Here is a 23,872-nt window from a genome sequence, read left to right as displayed (position 1 = left end):
TCGATGCACACTGTTTTTTTGCAAAAAAAATTTCCTGAGTAAATTCTAGGGCACTCGATTTAGGAATTCTAAATTCAGACATGAGTACAAAATGGCGAATGCACTATACGGTGCACTATATAGTGAGTATAGAAGGAATTTGGACATAGCCTTTACACACAACGCTCCATTTGAAGGGCTAAATGAATTCAGATTCAGCCTAAGACTACAGTCACATATCCTAAAATGCCACCGCACAGTGACCTAAATGCAAGTCTTCAGCTAATTCAGCAGGTGGGGCCATTTGTAATCAGGAGGCGGCTGTCGCATTTTTACACGCCGCGTGGTTGAGATTTAAAGAAAAAGTTAAAATTTTACGTCAGTTAGATGGTTTTTCTCTAAAAGTTGACATAACTCAATAGCCGCCTGAGAACATTTTTAGGTTGTGCGGTTGCAGTCCAGTGACAGGTGGAAGCGACGCCATTAAGAAATCAGGTGACAGTTTGGCGGCTAGGAGTTAGTGACAGCCAGAATCACCAGCCAGCAGCATCTCTTTGAGGAAGATGTGTAAATGTCTCCGCCCGGTAGCCCAGTAAAAACCGGACCATTTTGCCACCTGACTGCCACCATCTACTTTCATGAACATAGCAACAGTTTTGAAAAGAAACAAAAAAAAAGGGCAGCAGCATGAACTCTTAAAGTGACCACAGCCTCACCAGGTCTTTGATTTGACCAGTCATTAAGTAATCAGAGGATGAGAACGTTTTACAAATTGAGATATCAGCAGTTTTAAGATTCATTTAGAAACCAGGAATGGAATCCATCTTTTCCCACACAATAAAGAGGGTTTTAACCTTTTTTTACACCCCTAAAACTTAATGAGGAAAATGGTTAAACACTGACTGAGTGACCCCTCCCCTTTAGTGCTCGGAACAGGAAGTACAGTACTCAGGCTCCAAGAAGCCAAAATCTCATTGGTTGTCTCCAAATTCCCCCCCTAATCACTTAATAGTGCACTATATAATGCATTCACCATTTTCTAGTGCTGTTCAAATCTTCTAATTCAAAAATAGAGTGCACCCGAAATTTCCCAGAAGTCTTTGCGAAAAACTAGCGTGCATGGATGCTCACTAGATTAGCGAATGTAAACCAAAGTGCATTGTGGTCAAACAATTTCTAACACAAAAAATGTGTTTAAATGTAATATTTGAATAAACCATCCACATTTTCACCATCAGAACACAGTGGAGTCATAAATAAACGTTGTGAAATGTTTGTATTTATTCAATTTTGACTGTGAAAACTGTGATGTCACATGCGGTGTTTAGAAAAATGGAAGAAAAGTAGAGAGCATCGTGTCTGAATTACCTTTAAAATCCTGGGCATTATATAGTCCTGCATTATATAGTTTTTAGTAGTTGGGAATAAGGGAGGAATTCGGATCTAACCACTTCAACAAGAGGAACACAGACAATGAGACAATGCAGATTTCACATGGTTTAGTGTTCAATCTGTTTCTATTTGTCCAAATCATTTTGTCTAACTTCCAAGAACTTCCTTTATCCAAAAATGAACAGTTTTTGAGGCTTTGTTTGGGTGGCCTCAATCTGTCCTCTTTAAAAATAGATCCACTCTCATTCACTTGGATCTGTAGTTTGGTATAAACGGCTCCAATGTAAACTCAACCAAAAAGTACCTCATTAAACACAACAGGATGTTGGCTCCACCACTGAGTTTTTTAAAGACTTCACAGATTAGTTTTTCCTTTATTCATTTTACATTTATAAAGAATTAAATGTGCTACCTATACTGCTTATAAAAACATGGTCGAGGATTCATTCATTTCAATTTAGTCATTCATGAACACATTTCTCAGCACCAGATTAGTCCAAACTAGTGAGACGAAAAGTTAGAAAAACCTCTGAACGTGGGAGAGTCTGCCCACAGACAGAATGAAGGCCTGTAGCCTGGAGGAACAAACACGAGGGAACAAATGGAGCAAAAGGTTCCCATTTTCAACAGCCTCAATCAAAGGTTCTGGGTCAGACATTTTTGATTGTTCTGGGTGAGCAACACCTGACACTTTACAGATAAAATGTTGTGTCTTTTTCAAGTCATTTCTTATCTTTGTCGTTTTTATTTACATAAAATGGACATCTATGGACAAATGAAAGAATAGCCCATGATTAATTTTACTAGAAAACTATTCTATATGAAAACAGAAATACATACATATGCGACGTGTTTAGTTTTTTACTGGTCGTATAGCCCAGAGCCATAGAAATAAAACATGTATCTGCCTGTGAAAAGCAGCACAGATAGAACAATCCCACAGCCTTTATGTGCAGGCTTTTTTTTATTCACATGAACACAAACACCACTCTTTTCAAATCAATGCAGCCGGTGAGGGGAGGGGCCAATGGGTCACCCTTTGACAGAGGCAAGCTGGCTGCTCCATCAGCACTAACGATTTTAGATGATTACGCTCCTCTTCCTCCCATGCCCTGTCCCTTGTTGTTCCATCTCCTCTGTGCTTTTTTGCCATGTACTCTAGGAGGGAAATGCCAAGAGTTTTCCCGTTCTGCTCGCGGCACGAGAACATGCGCAGCCATTTAAATGTCACTAAAGTCAACATGGCTCATTAAAGCAATTTGTCATCAAACTTCACAGCCTGCAGCAGAGTGTGGGAAAACTTTAGTCTGGCTACAAAAACGACCACACTGACATGTATTTGTTTAGCTGAAGAGTTTCTGCTCATCTTTAAGGAAAATTGTATTTTTGTTGTTTTTAACATGTTCTTGTAGCATTTTTTTTATAAGGGAGGAAATGAATAACGTTATTCAAGATTAAAACTGCATTTCTGAGTATGTCGTTGTTAAAATCATAATGAATCAGGAGCAGTTGAAAACCCGCGTTTTGAAATTCCTCAGGTGAAGAATCAACTGCCATGGACAGGCTAAAGTCTCCTTTCAGTGCTACAATTCTGAAGCATCCACTGGCAGACAAATAGATCCATTTACGTCTTTGTTTTCCTCGTCTGCCATCTGGATCAAAACTGTACAACTGCATAGCTCAGTTTTGTGGATATGCTAATTTTAGCTTACTCTAGAGAGCTAGCTCGAGTAAGCTAGCTCTGTCCTGCTAGCTTACTCTCTCCCACTATAAGGCTATGTCTGAATACTCACCCTAATCTCTCATTATTAAAAAAACTATATCATGGGGGACTAGCTAGTGACCTGGATTTTGAAAAGAATTCAAACACGATGTTCACTACTTTTCTTTCTTTTTCTTAAACAGCGGATTTGATGTCACGGTAAATCTAATCAAAATTTAGCAATTTACGTCTATTTATGACTCCACTGTGAATTGATGATGAAAATTAAATTTACATTTAAACCATTTTTTTTTTTGCTAAAATTGTTCAACCGCAATGCATTATAGTCTATATTCGCTGATGTACTGAGCATTGATGCACACTTTTTTGCAAAGACTTCTGGGAAATTTCTAGGGCACTGGATTTTGGAACTGTAGATTCGGATAGCACTTTAAAATGGTGAATAGGGAAAGGAATATTCTAAGTTAGCCAGTGAGAGTAAAGGAAATTAGCGATGGCTAACTTCTGCACCAACAGTCCCGCCCACAATTCAGAGACACATTTCCTAAAATATGAAATATTACAACAAAATATTGGCATAATTACAGTCAAAAGACCCCTGGGAACACTTTGACATTAGATAAAAATATAGTTAGAGCGGGGCTTTCACTTAGCCTTTAGTAGAAATCATTTTTTTCTATCAAATCATGATTCCTGTCATGTTTCTGGTTATAGATAACTTAGTTAACACAGACTGCAATTCCTAAAAGTCTCATTTATGGTTATAGAGATGAAGCTCTCCGGAGTGTCTGAATGAAATGAACCGTTTGAATATTCACAGCAATAGAACCCTGTGGTATCTTGATGATTACAGTGAGGGTTTTGAGGTGTGGGCAACAGTTGTGTCTTTTAGCTAAAAGTCAAAGGGCAGCAGGAAACACTGGGAAGAGAACACAGCAGGAACACAAGCAGGACAAGGGGAACAGGAGATGAGATTTAGCAGCCAGAACGGGAGAGCCTTTCAAACAGCAGCAAGGAAGCCGAGAAAAAAAATGCAGGTGGGGATGCTGGCACGGTTTCAATAGGTGACAGAACTGTATTTGAAAAGAGGGAGGACAAATGAGTGTTAGAGATGATCGGGGTGAAAGAGCCATTGCTTGTTTGTTTATTGTTAATCCCCATCTGTTTTGATTACAGGACATATGGTTGCGGCTGGGGATTAGGGAGCATAAAAACTGATGGAGGTCAGCTTTGCAGCATCTCACTCATATATGTGAAAATCCGCCTAATTTTGTGGAAAAATATGTTGTTTTTATTTCTATCTGTATTTGTGATCAGCTGATCTATTGTCTTTGTGATCCTAAAACAGTCACAGAGAAGTGTGCACGTGTGTCAGCTCTTCCCCGTGCAAAAAGAGGAGCCCATTTCTCCCATGCACGTGCACACATTTGTACTCTGTGCTGGATTATTAATAGCAAAATAGCAAATCAAACTTTGTTTCCATAGTGACTGTTTGAGTCCATTATGGAAAGTGTCTTCTGTTGTTACCAAGACAACAATCCAGCGATGGCAAATGAATGTGGCACACAGCTGAGCGATGTCTGCTGGTGATCTCAGCCCCGATCCAGGGGCAGGTGGAGAGCTGCACGAATGAATGAGAGCGCCGAAGGAGCAGAAAGGCTGTTTCCCTCAGGAAACTTTCTGATGCACATGCAGTACAGTTACACGTGTGATCCAAAACAACTCGCTAACACCACTGCAGTCAACTCAACCACTAAACCTTTTAAACCAAAGGGTTTATTCTGGCTATTTTCCTACCAGGACTTGATTTGGTTCCACAAACTGTTTCTTCATAGCAAGTCTAAAATATATAAATATTTTTTCAAAAGTTTTAATGTAATTGTTCCTTGAAAATAAGCTTGACTCATCATCTGGATACTGGACCAAAAAAAACTGGAAATCCTGTTTAATGGCACAAAATTAAGGTTGAATCAGAATTCCTTCCTGACCCCTCCAATTGTAGGGGCATTTGAAGTGATAAGTGTGTCCAAAATGGTTTTTTGAAGGGTGAACCCTCATCGCAGAGGGATGCAAAGCCCTCCACTGAGAGAGTGTTCCTCATCGAGCTGTGCCATGGAGAAGTGCATTTCTTCACGTGGGTGTGCTCTGAAGAACAGATGTTTACATTTAAATGTAAGTATCAACTTTTTGATTTAGTATAACCTTTTTAAAGTTACAAAACCGATTTTGTTATGTATTTAGCTCCTCACTAATGTACCTGACCGGCGACTTTTGATGACATCATCAAGTGGGAGTGACGTCCAAATTTGAGGACACTATTTTTCCATAACTCTCCATTTGGAGGGCTAAATGTAGGGGTAGGGAGAAGCCGTAGGGGAAGAATTCGGATTTGGCCTAAGGCTTAAACTATGATGATAAAAAACCTAGACGGTTTTTTAAACCCACTTTGATAAAATTTGTGTTTTTGTTGTTTTTAAACACAATTTCTCATAATGGAAGCCATATATCAAGAAATTTAAACTTAAAGTTGCATTTCCGAGTATTTCTTTATTCAAATTGTTGTGAAACAGTTGGAAAAAAATGCTATTTGAAAAAGAGAATTTTTGTTACATAGATATCAAGCTGTTCCGCTCCATTCTGATGCACCCACGTGGAGACAAAAAGATCCATGAACACAATTCAGAGGCGAATTTGAACATTTTTTTTAAATTCTGATTAAAAAAACACTTGAAATGCTTTTAAAATAGTTGAATAGATGATTGGAGTGAGAGTTCTTTGTTTTTGTGTTCTATTAATGATACATTTAGAAAGTTTTACAATAACATAAGCATAAAAAATCTGACATAAAATAACTGAATTTTGTTGCCGACTTTGCATAGTAAGCAGCAGTATTAAGAAACCATCAGTCTTGATAAGTGACAGAGTAAAATGCAAATTGTTCTTTTTTTGCTAAATTAAACATTAAAAATGGCTCCATGCATTTATACAAATGGAACGCCTGCCCTAATACAAACACACAAACCTTTATTTAAACTGCAGTGCAGGTGTTGCCTTACACAGCAAAAACTAATCTTAGTTACAAAGAAATCGACTAAAAAAGAAGCTGCGGAAAAACAAATTCAGCAGAAAAGTTATGAGAGGAACAGAAATACGTTTTTTTTATCTGTGAGTGAAGTTAAAGGGTTCCAACATATAGTTTAAGATGCATTTCTCATTTTCTGCTCCTTAATATCACAGATGGAGACCAAAAGAAATCAAATATTTGAACCTGGATAGACTCAAAATTTAATAAATTACCTATTGAACTGCATGATATTTACCTGAGTTTCTCACAAAAGTACAAAACATGTATAATTTAAAGAAAAAATCTATTGCAAAATGAAAGAAAGATGTAAAATGAGAGGTTAAAAATGCACATTGAACTTTGCAGCAATATCTAATGCCAGCCAAAATGCAATTTATCCAGCCATCATACCAGGCTTGCTTTAACCGTAAAAGCTCAAATAGACACAAAACTTTGCCAGACTCCCTAAAGCAACAAAACACGCTTGATAAGAGCATCCAAAGCGTGGATAAAACAAATTTCCTCAACACTTCACATGGAGAAAATGTTGCACCCACATCCTCATTACTTCAATCAATGCCACAGTGTCAGCCGCGGATAAAGAAATACATGCAAACGTCTCCTGTCTTTTGCAGACGTCAGATCATGCAAACAGATTTGCATTTGCACAAAACATTAATTACACACATTTAATACATTTCCCAGCTACCCACATGGTGGCAGGGTTTGCTGCTGCACACTTACGTTCCCAGAATTTCTTTGAAGTCATACTGCTCCTTGACGTCGGTGGTCCTCTTTTTCCAGGAAAGGCTGTCCTCGCCCAGTGGCATCTTCTTGTTGTTGCGGTCAGAAACAATACTGGTGAGGAACAATAAGAGGGAAACGTTTATAACTGGTAGGAAGGCAGGAGGACACACAGGACTTCACTGAAGCTCACTTTTTTATGGAAAGTTGCTTCAACACAGATGAAAAGTTTGAGGAAAATTTGACCACTTTATTAGTCAGCTTTTAAATACTAATTGACCCAACCAAAAACATTTTTGGTGCATTTTAGTAGTTATAGGATTACCATTTTTAAAATATCTAAGATTAATTTGAATTGAAACTGGAGACCGTCATTATGATGAGTGATAAAAATCAGAGATTACCACAGGAGGAAATTAATTTTACTTTTCTAAATATATCAGAATTATGAATACAAAATTTAACTAATTAAAGCCACGAGTGAGTGGCATTAAATGGCCCACAGGCGCTACCCGCCCCTGCCCTCGCGGTCCCCCTTTGACCCGGCCCTACTTGCAGAGGATGGGTTTATCTCCATAGCAACCATTTAATGTTTCGATCGTCTGAAGATACAGAAAAGATCTATGAAAGTTTCAGAAGAATCAGCAAAAGTAAACTTTTGGATTTCCTTAGCAACAGAGGTTATTTGCTAACCACGCCCAAATTCCTAAGATGTTCCTATCCTATTTTATATATTTTTTTCAGCTTTAGTCAGGGATCTATCCCTTTAATTTTCACAGTATTCTGGTAAAAAATGTGGAAGTAACAACAGAATACCATTTTCACGAGCTCGCCATGCACACGTCATTCAAAATCAACAATTTCCAATTCAGAAATTGCTTTCTAATTATTCCTGAGAAGTTAGGAAACGAACGATGAAAATTTATAGTAAAAGTTTTATTTGTAGATGGTGCTAAAGGTGTTTTTTATTTTAAATTCAAGATGGCGGCCTCTTCTCAAGGTCAAAGGTCAATGAAACCTCTGTGGTGGTTGAAGATTCACCCTGGCGGCATGTGTGTGAAATGTTGTGAAAATCACTCAAAAAAAAGTTACTTTTTCCCATACTGCGGGAAAATCGTCAAATCGTCAAATCTCAAACTTTGCCACAAAATGGCCTTTGGTCGTGTGGCCATCCCATAATAATATCAAAACTTCCTTTGGAAATCTCCGACACGTGTGTTTTGGTTTCGTTGGTGGATTTTAGAAAGATTTTTTCGGCATCACAAGTGATGTTCTTTTTTTTTATTTACAGTATTTCTTTGGTGTGATGTCATCGTCTTGGGGGAGGGGTCATTCTTTTTTACCGTTTATGAGGTGAGTTCAAACTTTGGAGAGTTTTCGTGCATTTGTCAGGCTCAAATTTTCACTCAACGGCACAGAAATGTTTTTGCATGCGAAAACAATTTGGTCCTTGCAGGCGGGCCATAAATATTGACTAATTTAAGGTTGCAAGACAACTGGATTCGACATTGACTGTGATGTAACTCTGGTTTCTTCTTCTCCAATACTTCACACTTCTACACACAGCTATCTTGGTAAATGTGTCAAAAATTGACATAAAAAAATCATTGTTACTATTACATTATTTTTGAGAATAAAAGTGGTGAGACAGCTTAATTATAACTTGTGAGGCATTATACTCAATAAATACAAGTATGTAAGTTATGAAATGACCAAGCAGCATCAGGACAGAAAGTTATAAAGATTTTTGGAGCCAGATTCAACATAAATTATATTATCTTGTCTTATCCTTGTAAAAAGGATAAGTATGCCTTATACTATTAAAAACCCAAACTAAACTTAGAAATTAAAAAAATAAATAAATAGCCAGTGTTTTCTGATATCACTTCTTTTTTACAGGAGTTTCACATGTAGATGTTTAGTCCTCGCCACAATGTGAAGTGGAGCTGCGATCACAAGGGGCTGCACTGTCACAGTTATTGTGATCCAAGTCCTAGACCAAAATAGCCCTGCTGTTCATATTAGCATAACTTCCTCCTTCTCTCTGCTTGCTTTCTAACAGTTTCACAGCTCATCTATTATAAGGACGAGAATGTCGAATACAATTCCAGATTGAGTTGAGGGTTGTTTTTCTGCAGGTTTTATTACAGAACCTGTATTCTCAAAACTTTAAGAACCAGCTTATAAGCTTTGGCTCAACTCGACATACTTACACCAGAAGACAGCGAAGGATAATTTTCTCCAAAGCATTTCTGGTTTCATACAAACACACAGAGACAGCAGCCCAGTTGCTACCTTGACTCAAGCCAGAACCTGCCTTCATATACGGTGCCATGGAAACACAAAGAAACGGCTGTGGTATCCAAGTGTCAAAGTTGCTTTAGTGTCTAACGGCAGGTGGCAACGGTACTTCACATTTAGAACAAACACATCTTGATAACAGGAGAAAATTCTCACTATAAATTCTAATTTTAGCAGCTTTTAGAACACATACTGTATGTTACAATAAATATATATATTTTTTAATTTAGGGAACAATTTAAAAAGATTAGGAACTAAACCTGGTTCAAACGCTCTGCTGGCTGTAAACCATGATATAAAGGTGAAAAGTAACGATAAAGGAAGTAACTTTAATTTAGACATGGCCAGTTATTTGCTATAGGAAGCCACAAGAGGAAGTTCAGTTCAATGTCTGTAAAGGAAGTGCTGAAATGTGTTGCAGTTCCGACTCGACCACAGCTGTAAAAACTTTCAAACAGAAGTCTTTTACCGTTGAAGTCCGGCCGTTGTTCGGACTGTCGGTATTTAAGGAATGGGTCCTTGTGAATTTTAAAAGCATGTCCCATGAAAATATATTTAAAAAAATGAAAATAGCCCTAGAGACAACTACTTGTTAAACTTAGTAGAAACTGATAAAGTACATTGCCATATTTACTAGAAAATGGCAGAGGGGCACTCAAGCAAAAACCCCACATCCTCTGGGGTTTGCTGGAGAACTTGTTCAACCCCTTAACACCGGAGTTCCAGTGATACTTTGATTTAGTGTTATTTTTGAATTGTTAATGTAGCAGCTTTTATCCTACAGAATCAGCTGGAATTACGTTGATTGTGTTAACGAGGGCTGGGCGAAAAAACTATATTTATCGCAATAGAAATTTTTCTTTCTTTTTGCGATAGACTTTTATTTTGAAGGGTCTGAAAAACGCTTGCCAGTTGCTAGTGTTTTCTCCTCTTTGGTGAGAAAAAGTTACACCTGGTTCACACTGGATGCGGAAGTGCCGCGAAGCATCACAGAACGGAGGCCGCTTCCATTCGGCGCCCTTGTTAACCTGTGGTTCACACCAGGTCTGACGTCATGGGAGGTGAAAAGACACGCAACGCAAGACACACCCCTCCCCCATGGTCACTGTAGCATCTTGTTGGGGCATAAAACAGCGAAACATGCGGTGATTCCTGTCAGAAATAGAGGATAAAGCTCTTTCACTTGAAGCAACATTAAAAAAATGTGTTGATTTTTAGACAGCGCTGTTGTTAATGCTAATGCTATCGTGCTAATCGTAGCTAGCTCCTCCGTGAGTCCCCTTTATGTAAACACGGATCGGTTTAACGTCAGACAGTATTTTCCGGTCTTTAAGACATGGCAGATAAATACAAGATTAATTCATAGGACATTAATAAAAATTGTATTTTCCACAGAATAACAGAATTAAATCCTCTGAGCTTTAACAGCATCTTTGTAGCATTAAAGAGCCAGTAGCTGCGTTTCCATTATATATTTCCACAAAACTTTATCGAAATTCTAGGAATTTAAAAAAAAAAAAAACACTGGTTCGCAATGACACGTTTCCATTAAATCATAATTTTGCAATAAAGCACAAACCAGCTCACATGATGAGTCATTAAAAAAACAGTGATGGATGAGAAAAAAATATATATTTTTTTGATTCATTAAATGGGAGCATTTGGGCAAAGTCACTGCAGTGTGGCGTACGCCCCGCATTCGGACAGCGCAGCTAGTCCATTGACAGTCTCATGGTGCTCACACACCGGCTGTGTTAGCGCACAATCAAGCAGACACTTTCAAAGAAAACTCAATGCACACCAGAATTTCTGGCCTACACGTACGGAGCACGCGTTGCTACGCAAGTTTTTAAGTCGGGTCGTGAAGTCTACTCACAAATCGGGCACGCATTGAGCACATGCTGAATGTCCAAAACGGTTCAACATTTCCACACACAATCTTACCAGCACAGAGCTGAGACCAATCAGGGACCAGTATTTGGGAGTGGCGTGTGGGTGGAGTCCGCTTCAAAGCAACGAAGTACCAAACATGATCATGAGTTTGTCTGCGGTCGGGTTAACATGACAACCAGACAAACACAACGCGCTGCTCCGGTGTGGATACCACCTGCTGAGCACACGTTCATTAACCCGCGTAGAGCGCGTTCTTGAACGCAACACACGCAGCCGGTGTGCAAGCACCTTTAGATGCACGTGAGAAGCCTGTTCAGTGGTACTTAAAACATAACCATTCTAACAAGTAAGCAGCTGGAGCCTTTTTTCTGTTTGAAAACAAGACAGGATCCATTCAAGTTTCTGTCACGGCACTCGCGCTCATCCTCAAAGGAGACTTCCGCGTCTCATTCAGGCTGCAAGCCGCAAAAAGTGCAGATGAAGATGAAGCAAAGGTGAAATCTTGGTTGGTGATTTTACAGAGGAGCTGCACAATTCCGTGTGATACGCAACTTACAATGAGCTATGATGCTGTTGGACGCCCGCTGTGCAGCGCCCAGGACAGACACTTCACAACAAGAAGCAAAAAAAGTGTTTCCATTGCAGTTTTGCAAAAAAGTTATATTTTGATACACCCCAAAAACCACCTCCTCTAAGCGCAAAAACGTTTTTCTTTTCGTGAAAAATTTGAGTTTTTTACTTTTATTTTGGTGCTTCCATTAAGAGAATTTATTATCAAAAACCCAATTTGACAAACATAATTATTTGGCTTATATCATGATATATATCGTTATCGCACAATATTGAAAAAAAACGATGCTGTGATATAAAAATTCCACATCGCCAGGCCCTTTGTTAACAGTTCAAAAGTTTCAGTTTTATGCTTAAGCGTAGCCGGCGACGCCTCAGGTGTCAAAGGGTTAAACACTTTAAATTGAACAATTTTACATTCAATACTACTGATTTCAACTATTTCATATGCTTACTTTTTAAAATATATTTGCTAAAGTTGTAACATTAAAACACTTAGTCAGTGGTTGACAGCTGATAGTTGTGTTGCTGGAGGAGTTGAGCGCTAGAACGCGCCGCTGCTTGTTTGTAACATCTCACCTTGCTCATATGTGGTTTTCTGAACTCATGCACCAAAGGTCCATGATTTCAGAACAGCAGAAGAATTAAAGAGGACACAAATGCATCAAAAGGTTCATGTGTTTTCATCAGCCTTTTGTCCATGAACCAAAATTACACACACACACATGTGATCCCCGTCATTCAACACATTTCAAGCCACGGGAGTTTTCAAGTCAAACATGAGCAAGGAGTTTTACAAACACGCTAATACTATAAACAGCAGGATGAGGTGGATGTTTCACATGGACAGGAGGAAAAAAGGAGGCCACAGCGTAAACATGTGGAGGAAAAAAAACACATGCAGGAGGAGAATGGAGATGGCCAAAGAAGCTCCTCTGCGTTGACGGATGATTTTAGCCAGTGGGGGCTGAAACCCAAAGAAGCAACGGGACTGCGGAAGCCTGAGACTGAAGGATGCACGACATCATGAACACTTTTCCCGAGAAGAAGGTGACATGCAGCATTCGCCCGTGAATATCGACAGAGAGAGTCACTGTACTCACTGGTTTCCCATTCCTTTGATGAGCAGAATACAGAGAAAACACACATGCACACGTGACGACAATTAAATGTGACAAACTGACACTTGGTAACAAGTTTTAGTGCAGCGTTTACTGCAGAGGCATACAAATGTGATTCAATATACAGAAGAGTTAACACAACTGGCATGACACATTTAAACAACTTCCTTTTATGATAATTGTCTGGCTTGTTCTAAAAAAAAAAAAAAGCTGAAAACAAAATTTAAAAAAGGAAAAAAAATGTCTTAACTTCCTTATTTTGGCATCTCAACAGGAAGTCTATGGCACGGCTCCAAACTGTGCCCGGCAGTAAAGAATAACTCAAACACAAGAGGACTGCTTCCCCACAAATATGCAATTATAAAGCTAAAAATGAATTAATTTGCTAACACACACAGTTGAATGTTTAAAAGAGTCAGCAACATTGCTCATTTACAAGCTTTACAAAAAAAGGGGTGTTGGGGGAAAAGAAATCCTGTAAAAATGACTTTATTTGTGTTTATGTTTGTTTGGAAAAACCCTGATTCATCAGAAATGTCTGCAGCTGCTCAGGGTTTGTTTAAAGGGGAAATTTTAATGGAGGAATGAAAGTTTCCATCAGCTCAGTTTTGAGGCAAAATAGCAGCTTTAGTGGGTTCAACTTTTTTTACTTAAAAAAACGATTAAAAAAAAATCAGGGACAGCAGCTCGTACTATAAAATAAAGTTAAAAATAAAATATAAAATCCCAATTTAATAACTGTGCAGACCATTTAATTGGTGTATAATCACCCATTTTACCATAGCAATAGAATATGTTAGGTGTTTAACCATTTTTACAACATTTATTTTAGAGCACCAAATGAAAGAGTTTCATTTAAGACCCACTCCAATCATATTTTGATCTATAGATTATTTTCACATGACGTCAGACAAAATGACCACATTGAAGTTACTTCTGGTTTACGGGTAAACGGGTAAAGCTCTAAACTGAAAGCTGCTTCCAAATTTTACATAAATAATACAAACCTATTGTAACGAAAAATTGTGCAATTTTGATTTTATTAATGTCCTACCAAACTGTTTCCCCCCTTTAGATTGTTCACAACACAAATCTTAGTAATCCTACAGAGGAATCCTGCACAGCTGCTTCCCCAAGACTATAGATAATAAACGAGTCGTGGACTCTCTTACAACCCGAGCAGTTAGATGAAGGTTACAAGTATTTAACTGAATGCTGCTTGTTTGATTAAGATTGTTATCCTTCTAATTTATGCTAACGCTAGCACTAGCTTTCCACAATGGGGAAGAGATATATTTTCTGCCTAGTTAAGTAGCTTAAGTTTCTGAGTTAACACTGAAAACAGAGCAAAAGTAAGACGTGTCTTACGTTAAAGTTAAACTATTTACTGTTGCATTATTTTCTAAAGTTGCTCCTCTTTGATTTTACTCAAACAGTGTCCAATCTGCCAGAAAATGAAGGTAAAAACGGATCAAATGAATTTTAAACTGTTGCCAAAAAAACATCAAAGTGACATGTTGTATGTAGTTTTCAAAATATGTGCGGCCAGTGCTGAATTTTTGTTGTTGACCGCATGGACCCGAAGGAAAGGTCAGTTTAAAGCTTAAAACACCAAATGGTGCCTGAGCGCAGCTGTGTCTGCAGCTCACCGCTCCCCCAGGAGAACAATCAACCGCAGAGAACACATTCCACTCACCTAATGGGACTTTAACTTTACATACGTACCAATGACATCAGCCAGAATAGTAAGCGTTAGAATATGGATATTTTCAATAGAACCTCATATTGGAGGATATCATAAATTTGTATTTTAATTTGAGAATGATCTAAGAGAGGAAAACAAATACAACTAGGTAGGACGTTAGAAAAATAACTGTTGTGAAAATGTTGCGTTACAATCAAATTGGTAAGGTTACTTTTTATTATTTAAGTAAAATTATGTTAAAAAACGAAAGTAACTTTACACAGTAGTAACGATGTTGCCATTTTGTCTGACGTAACAAGACATACTTTTACTTATTGCATAAACCAGTAGTATTTTAATTATTTAAGTTATTTTTAGCCGAAATATATTTTTAAAAACACTAGTTTACTGGAACAGTTTCTGCAGAGCGGCAGGAGTTCATTAGAAATTCTGCACTCATTTCCCATCATTCCTTTGTCTATAGCTCTCACAATGAGCTATCTCACAACAGTCCCTCACAATGACGAGCAATATTGGAGCTATCCAGCCAGGATCCCAGCTGAGACAAGAAAAACAAAGACGTTTACAGATCTATTTGTCTGCAGGTCAGGGAGCTTGTGACTTGCCAATTGTAAATCAACTTTTTAAACTGGCATTTTTTTTCATCTGCTCCTGATTCACAGTGATAAAATAAAAAATACCCTGAGATGCAGCTTAATATTCTTTATATATGCTACAAGGACATGTTAAAAACATAATTTTCCTTGGAGTGGGTCTTTAATCAATGAATCTTTCTCCAGAATTAAATCCAATTTGTGTTTGTTGGATGGCGTCAGAGGACGGCCAGCTCTTCCTGGATAGTTACAGACCAGTACAGATAAGCACACAAAACAGGATGACATGAACAAAATGCTTGATAAGGTAAAAGCGAACCACACAGCGCTCCATTGAAATATTTTACACAACAGGATGAGTCATTAAGTCAAACTGCTGAACTCAAGGCCTCAGCAGTGGGTGAGCACTGTCTCCTGTGGGCTACATGCGCGTACGGCACAAAAAGGTGAGTCATTTTTCAATGAACTGACTGACGTTTCTCCCATCATCGCTGCTGTCCTTTCATTCAGAAACAGATTTTTAAAAAAGCTGAATATCAAAGATGAGACGGAGCCGTCTGATTGGTCAGCTGCTGCGGATGGAGGACAAAACAAAGATCTCTCACCAACAGCAGCTTTCTCCAAGATCACAGGTGTATTGGAGAGAGAGGCAGGTGAGGAACTTGAAAAGAGGGAAGTGAGTTTTAAAAAGGCACAAGTTTAGATAAATGACATTTCCAGGGCCACAAAGAGGGATTAAAGGGCTTTAAACCCAGTTTATGATTTCACTGAGTGAGAGGGAGAAGAGAAAGCTATCATATTGTTGCCATGCATATTCCATGTCAATCTGCAGCTTCAGTTACATCCAGCTCTTCCATGTGAACAGCAGAGCCCTGCAGCTCCCTAAGCGGGGGCTTTAAGCCTTAAAAACTCACATTTAAAGTAGCAACGAAAGGCAGAAACGCTTCTGTTAACGCAAAGCTAACCACCGAACTGCCGGTCAAAACTCTCAACCAAAACGCGCTTTTCTTTTCCGTCTGCCGCGCGGAAGTTTGTCAACAAAAGCGCCCCCCCTCCCTACCTGCGAGCGAGCTGTCACCGCCGTGCCCGGTCCCCTCTGTGTCCGCCGCTCTCCGAGCTCTCTCCGCGAATCTGGACCAGCGGCGCTCCCCCTGACGTCACCTCAGGGCAGGACGCCAAAGGGACCAATCAGCGCGCGCGCGCTCTGGCGCACAGGTGAGACAGCTTTCTCTCCCGCGCTCGCCACTGACAGGCGTGGCTTTCAAAAGTATTCACACATTTAAACCGGTGAAACCCTCTAAAAAAAATTTTTTTGAAACATTTGAATCGTTGTAGCAACACATTTATGTGACGATTACAAAATGATTTACTGCTAAGAGTTTAAATGTGGTGCTGCAAAACACTCAACATAATGTTAACAAAAATAGTTAACAAATTTGTTAAGCTTGTAAGCAAATTATTAATTTGTCCTTTGAAGACAAGGGTTTCCCTTTAGATTTTAATAAATCTTACAAAGTATGTTAATAAACCGTAATCAGTTTATTGTGCCAACAAATGTCTTACTGACACCCTATAAACACATTAATGTTTGTTGATAAAGCTTGTTAAGGAATTTTATAATGAAATCACTCTTTGAACATATTGTTCCTCAATATTTTATTCATAAGAAATGTATCAAAAAATGATATTAATTTATTTAAGTGTGGATAAATATTACTCAAATAAATGAAAAAAATGGCAACAAAATATTTGTAAATATGCTAGAAAGAATGTTCTGTTTTTTCAGAAATAAATGATACTATATGTTAAAAAAAGAATCCTGCACTTTATAAAAAAAAGTGTTAAAATAGTTGAAGTGTGCTCTCATTTGAAACTTCATAAGAGTCATTTTTTATGTATTTTTTATCATTTTTTTTGTCTTTTATTTTTTTTATTTTTTGTTATTCAACTTCCTGGCATGCAAAAAAGCGACAGCGTCCTCCATCTAACCATCATCTGCATTGTCTATCTGTTACTTTACTTGTTTTCTTTGTCACTTCAAACACATTTGCATTTAGTGTGAGGTGTCACTGTTTGATATTAAGTAACTGCAATATGTGTCAAAAAAATATAACTTAAAAAATAAACTCAGTTGTGACATTTTTCCATTAACACACTTTTGAACTTGTAAGCACAAAAAAAATATGGTTTAGACCAAGTCATTTTATCTTCTGGTGGATCAAGTTTAACCCAGTCTATCTCGTGAAATAATATTTGGCTTTATTTATTAATTATGCATCAAAATTTGTCACATGCACATTTGTATGCAATATACAAAATAATGTTTATAAATTGCAATGCCAAAAAAGGCCACTAAGAAATAGGTTAAAAAAATGTAAATAAAAAAATATATTTTAGCCTATTGTTTCCTGAATCTATTTTCAGCTATGAAAAAAACACAATGTCTTTCTTTCAAGCGGATGCTAAATTGGGGTAATTTTTGATTCAAAGTGGTTTAATAAATATTTGCATCACATTAAGGACGTAAAAAAGTCATCCACAGGGGTAAGAAAATTTGTCTTAAAAAAAACAATTGTCCCCAAGACATCCGGGATTGTTTTTCCTATTGAAAAACTGTCTTAATTAGGACATTTATCTTGCATTTTAGAAAATATGATTTTTCTTGAAATTATGTTTTTTCACTTTCCTGAAGTTCAGTGTTTGCAGCGTTTAAGGTGTTTAAAACATTAAAGCTGCTAAAAAAGAGGGAAGGTTTAATATACAATATCAAAATGAGCAGTTTTTGACTCAGACTCAGCCTCCTGAGTTTATAAATGTAACTTTAAACTCACAGAACTGAATCAGCAATTAATTGTACAACTGGACATAACTGATGTAATCAAACACTTCATTTATCCTATTTTTGAGGACAAATGAACATCAAATGAACACAGATAAAATAGCAAGTGAGACCGATTTGTTTTTTAATCTACTGTTTTTCTACTTAACAAGAAATTATGGCAACTTTTGCCTCATTTCAGTCCTGGTTGCATGAAGCTTTCCTAATTATTTTCCAGCCAGAATTATGTCAAACATCTCAGGCTACAATCAAAGAGCATGCAGACGCAGCGTTTCCCGTTTGACTGTATTAATAATTTTGCAACCACCAAAACAAATTTTTAAATATTTTTGCATCTCTCTGTGAAAGCGCTTGTTTTTTTTTTTGTTTTTTTTTTCATTTTCATTTTATTTTTGAGTCTCTGCATAAATTCTTTCTACCTTGTAAGATTATTGTGCATCCCTTTTGGTACAGGAACATTAACACCGTTCAGGCATAACGGCCTGTCAAATGCAGAAATACTTGAAGCATGAAAGATGCAATAATTAAGTTTCACTATTCTGAATGAGTTGTAAAAACCTATGATTCAGAGATAAAACAGTGAGAAAAACTTGACCCATTTACTCACAGAATAAATGGGTCAAGGTATCCTATTTTAATGTAGGAGCTTAAAGGCAACACAACCAATAAATTCACCACAATTTAAACTTCTACTTAAAAGTTCGTAAATATAGCCAATAAGTAAACATTAAAAAACTAATTAGGACAATTTATTTAAATATGATCATTTCCTTTTTTTTTAAGTTTTCACGGTATACTGATGGATTTGGACTTGAAATCCATAGTAACCTTTAATTTAATGTTTTAAAAAAAAAAAGGATCTTTGATATGTAGAAGCCTCCTCTTCAGATGCTGAGGTCTAATTGGACAACTAACCGAGTTGCTGTTTGATGAACAGGTGTGGGCTTTTCCTTCATTATTTCTTCCTTAAATTAAGCAGGTAAAAGGTCTGGAGTTGAATATTACATTTGCATTTGAAAGCTGCTCCTGAAAATGTGCTGTCAAAGAAGCCCTTAATGCAAATGGCAAAAAAAGGTCACTGTATGCCAAAAGGAAATTTCTTTGAATTTGGCCGTAGATGTCAATTGTTCAATAATTTCCTAAAATTTTTAAAGAAAATAACGACTTTATGATTGACCAAACAAATGTGTTTATTATTTTGTGTTTGTAAAAGTAAAATGAAAAGAAAAATGCTTAGTCCTCTTTTGAAGCACTTTTCTTCAGTGGACTTCACTGGAGAAACAGTAAAGCCAACCTATTCTCTCAGAGAGCAAACACAAATGCCAACAGACTCAACGAATATGTTCACATTTATGAACTTCCAGTGGTCCAAAACTGGAAATGTTTGAGTCAGTGTGGACTAGAGGGTCACTAACAAATTGGTTTCCATCATGGAAAATCCATCCCACCCTGTTTCTGAGACAACAATGACACATTTAATTTCCTTCTACAGAGACATTCTGTAACTCTGAATGCCCGCACACATACTGTTAAATGATCTGGAAAAAATTCCAGCATGCTTGTGAAAGTTAAGAAAAGAGAGTTTTCCTCAGTTTTACAATTGTGAAGGGTCGCTCTGTTGTAAGGAGAAACTGCCATAAAAACATGAACATCTGGAGCTCATAGAAGCTCTCAAAGGTTTGGTGTAAAAATACTCCAAAATTCAAACCCCTCAAAGTATTTTACATACGAATCAAAAGTTTGGTTCACTTTTAAATTTACAACAAACCTTTGATTAAGATTAAGCAAGCTACTCGGTAATGTTTTTCACAGTCATTCTCAAAGTAAAATATATTGCTCAAAATAAAAGATCATCAGTTGGACTTCCTGCAACCATGAACGAAATCCTAGCTGTAGGTAAGGATCAGTCAGTAAAAAGACAGATGCTGCCACCTGTAGGAGAAACAGTGACAACAGCTTTTAATGCTGTTGTTGATTTGATTTCATATGATTTATGGTTATAATAGTGGGTTCTCTTGTCTCCCTTTGGGAAAAATAAGGGGGAGGATTGTAATGTGCGATTTTTTAGCCAAAATAAAATACCCAATAAAAAGTATTGATCATAAAAAATGGATCAAGATATGACAACACATGATAAATTAAAGTACTATTCTTTTATTTCATCCATCCATCCATCCATCTTCTTGTCCGCTTCGTCCCTTTTGGGGTTGCGGGGGTGCCGGAGCCTAACCCGGCCACTCATGGGCGAAGGCGGGGTACACCCTGGACAGGTAGCCAGTCTGTCGCAGTCTTTTATTTCAAATTGTGGTTTATGCAACAAAGTGGGGGAAAAAGCATAGGAAGATCCTAAGTATATGCTTGAAAATGACTGAAAAAGTAGGTATTAGAAGAAAAAATTGCCCCAAAAAATAAATAATAATACTGTACACTTGGCCTTTAGTCCACTCATTCATGGGACATGTGAGACTTTACCCAGGGACTCACAAAAAATGCAACAAATTTTAAATAATGTAAATAATTTTGCTTGGGTAAAAAATCACCCGGCGATAGTGCTCTAGGGTTAAAGTTGTCTGACATGTTATTTTCTGTGTAACTTTCTGCATTACTAATTTTCCTGCAAACATGTTTTATTCAGAACAAGTAAATGTAAAGTAATTATAAACATTCCAGTCTGGTTTTATTCTGAAAAATACTTTTAAATGCCACACTCGTTGTTCAGAAACTCTTATAGATGTCTGTTTTGTTTATTTGTTTGTTTTGTGCTTTTGCACAGGCAGGTTGGATCCAAGCTAATAGTACAAAGGGAGAGGAGGATGCTCTATTGCTTACGCTCGTTTTACTTCATGCCATTTTTGTAGACATTTTTTGCTGTCATTCTAAAAACATTGTCTATCTTTGTATTTTATGAAGATGTATCACTAACTTTAACAGATGGATGGAACTACTGCTGACCTTGCGATGGACTAGTGAACCATCCAGATTGTTCCCTGCCTTTGCCCATCAGTGGTTAGGAAAGGCTCCGGCAACAGTATGACCCACTAAAATAATTGGGTGGAAGGAAGAGCCACTAGTTAAAGCTAAATGGTTCTAATGCTAAATTTTAACCATAATTAAGATTTTCCAGTTTACAATATTTTATGAATAACAACAACCCAGTAAACTGAGAATAAATTCAGAAGTTTGGAAAATGTGGAAGTTTAAAGGACTTTGAGTTCAACATTAAAGTCATTTTGTAGACTTGGTAATTTATCATGCAAGGCAGTTTGGAGGTAAAGCACACAACACCATCTATCACCTTCCCTCCTACTGTGTGTGGCATTGGTACACACACACAGACAGGTTTATAGTACCCCATGGGGTCCACTGACTGTGCTGCTGGAATCCATCTGTTATACGTGGCTTGAAAAATTTATTTTCACTGCCTATTTATATAGTTTTTTTTTTTGTGTAAACAGGAATAACATTTGAAATATAAATAATACAGATGAAACAGGAAACATAACCTTGTTTTTCCCTGGAGCTCTTTAAAAAATTTATCTCAGGTTTTAAGATGCACCTGATTATGAAAGCGCACCATCAAACACGGAGACTGAACTGTGCTATTTTCATTAATAAAGCTCACCAAATTATAGGGGTACTTTAAGTGAGACAAAATAGTTGAAAGATGTGGCGTGACTAAACTGCCCCAGAAACCAGGCTGTACAGATCTAAACCAATGAAAAAACACATGAAACAAGGATGGTATTGAAAAGCTGAAAGCAGGTAGGAGAGGGACAAGCTGCGCTTTTTTTTTTTTTATTATTACGAAAGATTGCTGGCATTACCGCATCACTGTTAAAGACTCAAAAAAGGAATATCTGTCTAATGAAATTACAATAAACAGCCAAATACTCCAGAGAAAGCCTAGACACCAAGAGGCGAGCGATTGGTCAAAGGGGTTGATAGTAGTTTTCCTGTGAATTGTATTGTTGTCATTGACTATATGAGATATGTTAATGAACGATTAGTGGTTGTTGTTCATGTGTGTAACACCACAGATGAGTAAAACTTCTGTTCAACTCATTCACAAAACATCTCAACACTGGTCAGTTTTACCACAGAAAGTCAGTTTGAGGTCATTGAGAACAACCAGATTTCACACATAGATTATAAAACAGTTGATTTTTGAGAACATAAAAAAAAAACTTTAGATGTGCCTTATGTTTTGAAATATGAGGTAACTTTTTACAGCGTATTTTCAAAATACTCTATGTTGAAATAGTACTTTGACAGTAGCCTAACCACACAGACCAGCCATGTGTGACGGAGGTAAAGGAGGCAAAGCTAGTCCTGTAGGACTGATGAGAAGATAACTACTGGGATTTCTGTAAAAATAAAATAACATTATTGAAAAACGAAACAATAAGAACCACAAACGGTAGGTAGTATGGGATATTGCTGAGTGATGTCCCATAATACCTTTTCCAGTTTCTCATTGTGTTTTGTTTTTTAACATTTCCTTGATTTCCTGGAAACTACTTTTCAAAATGTTTTTTTTGTTTTCTAAAGTGTAATGCTGCTTGTTTTATAATTTGCTTTGCATTTTTAAGTCTTTGAAATCTTCAAAATGTTTTTGCACTTCAGGGCCGCTGTAAATATCTGTCAAGAAAGTGTAAAAATGTCATGTTTTTCCTAGATATTATTCACAATCGAAGCTCAATGTGGTTGATAAAAGAACTCTGATAATCCAGCATTCTTGCAGTATTTAAATTGATCATCCAAGTACAAATCTAGGAGGTGAAGAGAGTCTCAAAACCCTTCATGCACTTGTAACTCTGATCTGTGGTTAAATGTGGTTTTGTCTGTATGCATCAGGCGATTGGTGTGTACTTGTTAGTAGTAGTTAGTTTTAAATTGGTGTATTTTCAAGTTGTTTGTGTGTAAATTGTATTTGTAAGTTTTTGATATGAATGTATTTGTGAATACACACAATTGCAAGTACAGAGTTCAGCACAAAATGTTTTGTATGAATTACAAATCAAGAATGAGCGCATAAATTCAATCACACAAACAGGGAGACACAAGACAAATCAATAATTAAGCACGCACAAATCCGGTGAGTCTATTTTCCATCCATAGATCTTCCTCTGACATCAAAGCAGACTGCATGTCTACAGCTGACAGACTGTCTCATCTTGTGCTGCCATGTTTTCTGATCCACCACAAGAACCATCATGAGGCAGACTATGCCTTGGAACTGCCCTGCAGTGGGATTGTAACTCAACCCTCCTAAAAAAGAGAAACATAAACCCAAACACAGTTACTCACAATATATCATATTTTTACTCCTCATTTATTGTATTATTTTATTCATTTTTGAGAGACACATTTGCCACCAGTTCAGAGACAACAGATGAAAAACAGTCTACCTGCCTGATGCCCTGACAGAGATGAAGAAAAGCTCCACATAGTTCTGGTTGAAGTGCAGACATGGTGCAGAGGTACAGTGGTCGGCCTCAGGTGGGAAAATTGTAGGTTCAAGTCCCGCCCTACATGCTCATGTGTCGGGGTGTCCTTGAGCAAGACACTGAACCCCAGATTGCTCCTGGTGGAGTGTTGGCAATGGAGCCGCCATCATTGTGTGCATGGGTGAATGGGACTGCGACTGTAAGGGTCTTCTAAGAAAGTAGTAAAGTGCTACTATTAGTATTCACCATAACTGTGAACTTGGATCAGTTTAATCAGAATCAGAAGCAACTTTATTGATAAGTACGATTTTACACAAACGAGGAATTTGTCTTGGTGATGATGGTGCCTACATCAATAAATCAAAACATAATTTGGTAAGAGAAGAAAAATAAAAATTACAGCATAAATATATGTACACAATTCGTAACTGCATGACATAAAAAAAAAAACAGAATGTCAAAAAACTACATGCAGAAAAGTGTAAGTGAAAACTGATCCAG

General features: G+C 37.4%; 1 protein-coding gene across 3 annotated transcripts in view; it reads right to left on the bottom strand.

Moving 5' to 3' along the window:
* The window catches only part of camk1b (calcium/calmodulin-dependent protein kinase Ib), a 57,599-nt gene extending 33,786 nt beyond the window's left edge, over nucleotides 1–23,813 (bottom strand). Inside the window, exons 1-3 of one of the 3 annotated variants that reach the window (XM_024263792.2) lie at nucleotides 23,333–23,813; nucleotides 23,013–23,192; nucleotides 6,903–7,016 (exon numbers count right to left, since the gene is read on the bottom strand). In XM_024263792.2, the coding sequence (XP_024119560.1) occupies nucleotides 6,903–6,988 (86 nt within the window). In that variant the 5' untranslated portion in view covers nucleotides 6,989–7,016; nucleotides 23,013–23,192; nucleotides 23,333–23,813. Of the gene's footprint in view, nucleotides 1–6,902; nucleotides 7,017–12,769; nucleotides 13,674–16,145; nucleotides 16,290–23,012; nucleotides 23,193–23,332 lie in introns of those variants that run through there. The other 2 variants (XM_024263790.2, XM_036211995.1) reach the window with 2 other exon arrangements.
* Between the last annotated feature and the right edge of the window lie 59 nt (nucleotides 23,814–23,872).

Source organism: Oryzias melastigma, linkage group LG5 (genome assembly GCF_002922805.2).
Source record: "Oryzias melastigma strain HK-1 linkage group LG5, ASM292280v2, whole genome shotgun sequence".
Classification (NCBI taxonomy): Eukaryota; Metazoa; Chordata; class Actinopteri; order Beloniformes; family Adrianichthyidae; genus Oryzias; species Oryzias melastigma.
The sequence above is the reverse complement of the archived record's forward strand: the minus strand, read 5'-3'. Positions and strand labels throughout refer to the sequence as shown.